Source organism: Agrilus planipennis, unplaced genomic scaffold, assembly GCF_000699045.2.
Source record: "Agrilus planipennis isolate EAB-ADULT unplaced genomic scaffold, Apla_2.0 scaffold85, whole genome shotgun sequence".
Classification (NCBI taxonomy): Eukaryota; Metazoa; Arthropoda; class Insecta; order Coleoptera; family Buprestidae; genus Agrilus; species Agrilus planipennis.
Genome location: NW_020438910.1, coordinates 614,534 through 618,506, shown reverse-complemented (window position 1 = coordinate 618,506; position 3,973 = coordinate 614,534). Strand labels below are relative to the sequence as shown.

Sequence of the window (3,973 nt, the reverse complement as noted above, 5' to 3'; positions counted from 1 at the left end):
AAGTAAGAATGCAGAAAAACAACAATCGAAAATGTGAAAGCCAGCAGGAGTGTGAAATGGATCCTAAAAAAGCAATTCGAGTCCAACTAAATAGCAGAGACAAAAAAATATTAATAAACAAAAAAAAATCTTATCAATTAATACAATATAAGTAGCTCAGAGGTAAAGCAGAAAAAAGTTTTCAAAAAAGCTAAAGAAAACTGGAGGATGAAGGGATGAATGTAAAAGTCACACATAACAAAATAATAACAGAAAGGAGAAATTTTATTAGAAAAAAAAATACAATTTAACAAATTTTGAAATGTTTGCATTAAAAATCAAGAAAGAAAAGGAAAGGAAGAGTAAAAGCAGAGATAGCAACAATGTATGAAAGAGATCTAAGAACTAGTAATATAAAAACAAAAAGAATAACAGAAGAAGTCACTTAGATAAATCTACAGACTAATTTACAAGAAATAATAATTGTAAATGTTTACATTAGGAAAAACAGAAAACATAACTCTGAAATATCAAAAATAAAAAAAAAGTAGGGAGTGATTTTAATGGCAGAAGAACTACTTCAAAATATGAAGCCGATAGAAAGCTCAGCATCAACCAATGTCATGATAAAAATTAGTTGAAATCAGCGAGGAACTGGATGGAACTTAAAAATAAAACCTAAAGCAGTCTACCAAAAAAAATAATATTTATAAATAAACCAGTACAAAAAAATGGTGGAACAAAGAATGATGAAGCAAAACTAAAAATGAAGAAAACAAAAGAAACCTACAAGAAATATGGAGTACAAAAATTGTTATATTTTAATACTAACTATATGAATTAAAAAATACAATAATTTAATTAAAATAAAGGAAGCTGTGAACAAGCAAAACGAATAGGTAGAAGCAAAGATTGGAAAAAATATTACACATAAAACAAATAAGAAAAAGAAGTAACAAAATCGAAAAGGAGGAATGAGCAACACTTTAAAAATATAATAATAAAGGGATCCACCGAAAGAAAACAAAACACAATAGGAACAACAACTGCAAAGACACAAGAGATAAGCCTAAACGAAATTAAAGCAATAAACGCATGAAAAAAAGTATGAATACACGGAAAAAAGCATAAAGGAACTACACAAAATACTCTGTCAAATATGAAGTGGACAAGAAAAATTACCAGAAGAATGGTTCAGAAGTATAGTAAAACCTACCTATAAAAGACATACATTCAGCAAAAAAATACAGAGGATTCACACTAATAGACACCGGGTACGAAATTTATGCAGAAATACTTAGGAAAGGGTAGAAAACGAATTAGAAGAAAAAGAAAAAATGGGAAAAAAGGGATTATAGCTATAATTAACTATAGCTAATACATATCTATAAGAATTGCAATAATGCAGATATGCTTCAAAGTAATTTAGTTTGATTTTAACATTTAATTAGATAGAAATTAAACAGTATTATGAAATAATTGTAAAATAGTTATTTTAAGTCTGTCTTTTTCGTTAATTACAGTTTTTGTAAAATATATTCTGTTTACTTTTTATTTGACAAGACAACTCATTATTGTGTAAATACTCTACATTTTTACGCATTTTACTTTCAACAGATTTTATTTTTATCTATTGGATCAGACGTTGGCAAGAGAATTATTCGGGATGAAGGAGAATCAAAAATATCTGGAAAATATGTCATTGAAGATGTAGAAATTAATAATCAAATGTTTCGTAGACTTGTTTTCCTTAAAAATCAAAATATCATACAGTCAGAAGCAAAATTAACTGGTAAGAAATTTGTAGAATAAGAAAGCTGATTTACATATAAACATACAGACTCTCTTTCTCTTTTTTTGTAAAAGTTGGGCTGGTTGTATTAGTAAGACATCAATGAGAAAGCCAGAGTGCGGATTTTATATTATAGAATGTCTGTTTAATTTGAATTATTGTTAATATTCTTAGAAACAATCAGCCGGAGCTATATAATCAATGGCTCAAGTTTTTATGTTTGTCGTGGTTTTACATTCACAGCAACAATATTAAGTTATTGCCGACCGTTTCTGGCCTTGGCTAAAAGTACATGTACATTGTACATACTCATAGACAAAATGGGGGATTATTTTTTTCCCTGGGCAAATCTCAAGTGAGGGGGGGAGGGGGCAGGGTTCCACCACATCTTACCAAAATTTCACAAAGGAAAACGGAAGGTACCAAATTAAAAGAAAAACATCGCACATAATTAATGGAAGTAAAATAAGATTTATATGTTAACTAACTGACCGAGCCACGCGTTGCTGCAGCTCATTAGTTCTAATACGTTGAATGAATATTATGTTAAACATTTAAATACAGTCTAATTAATATTCACCAATAAAGAAAACCATTTTAGCTGATCTAAAAATCCACGGGAATAGGAATGGAACCTTAAGCCAAAATTTCAATAATCTATTTAAGTGGTAATTGGTGCATAATATTTTTAGTTAGCCCGTCTTTCGCTAACACAAATAGATTTCATGGTTTCTCACACGTGAGCAGGCGACATGTAATTAGTAGCCCATACTTGATGCTTACTCAACCTTTATAGCAAAATATTTTGAAATGAATGAAACACTGTCTGGCACAAAAATTAAAAAGTTGGACGGTATAAAGCATAAATTTTGCTTAACTTTAATTTTCTCTATTTCGAAGATAATAATTGCTTGCATTAAGGAGGTTCGAGTTAGGAAAGTTTAACTGTATTTTAATAAATTTCTTTTAATAAATATTTGACTTGATAGGCAAGGATTTTTTAACGAAATGAACTTGTACTTATATAAACATGTTGAAGTGTACAACACAGGACAAATGCCTGAAGCCCATATGCCTTGTTTTGATCGATTTAACATGATTTGGTGTGAGATATGATTATGATTATAAATTGATTAAATATTTCACATTAAGAAACCTCCCATTATTAGTATGTATCACCTCTGTGTGTTTGTTTGCCTAATTGTTACCTATTTTATAGAAGCTGCTAATTAATTAATTACATGATTTTTTTTTTTCTTTCTGTAAGTATGTAATTTTATTATTTTTGTTTTCCAGATAAAAAAATAAAAGGAAACTGTAAAGAAGTAGATCATTATTATTTAGCATCAAAGTATCACATTTTTTTAACAATAGGATGCGATTTAGTATGTAACGCAATAACCGTTCCTTCTGTCGCTGTTATTGGCCTTGGAGGAGGTACTTTATGCGTGTTCCTAAGAAAATATTTATCGAATTCTGTTGTAACTGGAGTTGATCTGGATGCAGAAGTTTTAAATTTAGCACAAAAATGGTTCGGTCTTGAGCTGCATTCTAACTTGAAAGTGGTGGTGGAGGATGGAATAAAATTTATACATGATAGTGTAAATAGTGGTAAGAATTTAAAATGAAAAACGAGGTAAATGAAATATGTAGGCAAATGACCAATTTTGTAGGAGCTAAATATAATTGCTTAATTTTGGATGTAGACAGCAAAGATACAAGTATGGGTATCAGTTGTCCCCCACCCCAATTTTTAGAAGACCATATAGTTGAAAAAACAGCAAAATGTTTGAAAAATGGAGGTTTGTTATAGATAATAAATTAGCGCTGTTGAATAATTATGCTTTTGTTGCAGGTGTTTTCTTATTAAATTTACTAATACGAGATAAAAACCTTCGTCCAGATGTGTTTACTACTTTGAAGAAATATTTTAAAGTTGTTATTTCATACAACTTGGAAGAAGATCTAAACGAAGTCATATTTTGTTTCAACGAAAATAAAAATGTTAAAAAACTTAAAGCATCATTAAAAGTATGCTGTGGAAGAATAAATTCCTTTTTAAGTAAAAATAAGCAAGAAAGTGAAGTTCTTGATATTGATGAGTTTTTACAAAAAATACAGATTGATAGCTAGTATAAATGTTCTTTCATCTATTATTTTCAAAGCTAAACTGATTTTACATTAAACCCCAATTAATAACTA

The 3,973-nt window shown here is 29.0% G+C and overlaps 1 protein-coding gene across 2 annotated transcripts in view; it reads left to right on the top strand.

The window, feature by feature from the left end:
* The window catches only part of LOC108733890 (methyltransferase-like protein 13), a 10,115-nt gene extending 6,201 nt beyond the window's left edge, over positions 1-3,914 (top strand). For both annotated transcript variants that reach the window (XM_025973481.1, XM_025973480.1), the window contains 4 exons: positions 1,597-1,771; positions 3,068-3,382; positions 3,445-3,573; positions 3,627-3,914. In XM_025973481.1, coding sequence (XP_025829266.1) covers positions 1,597-1,771; positions 3,068-3,382; positions 3,445-3,573; positions 3,627-3,904 — 897 coding nt within the window. In that variant the 3' untranslated portion in view covers positions 3,905-3,914. The remainder of the gene's footprint in view (positions 1-1,596; positions 1,772-3,067; positions 3,383-3,444; positions 3,574-3,626) is intronic.
* Positions 3,915-3,973: the final 59 nt, after the last annotated feature.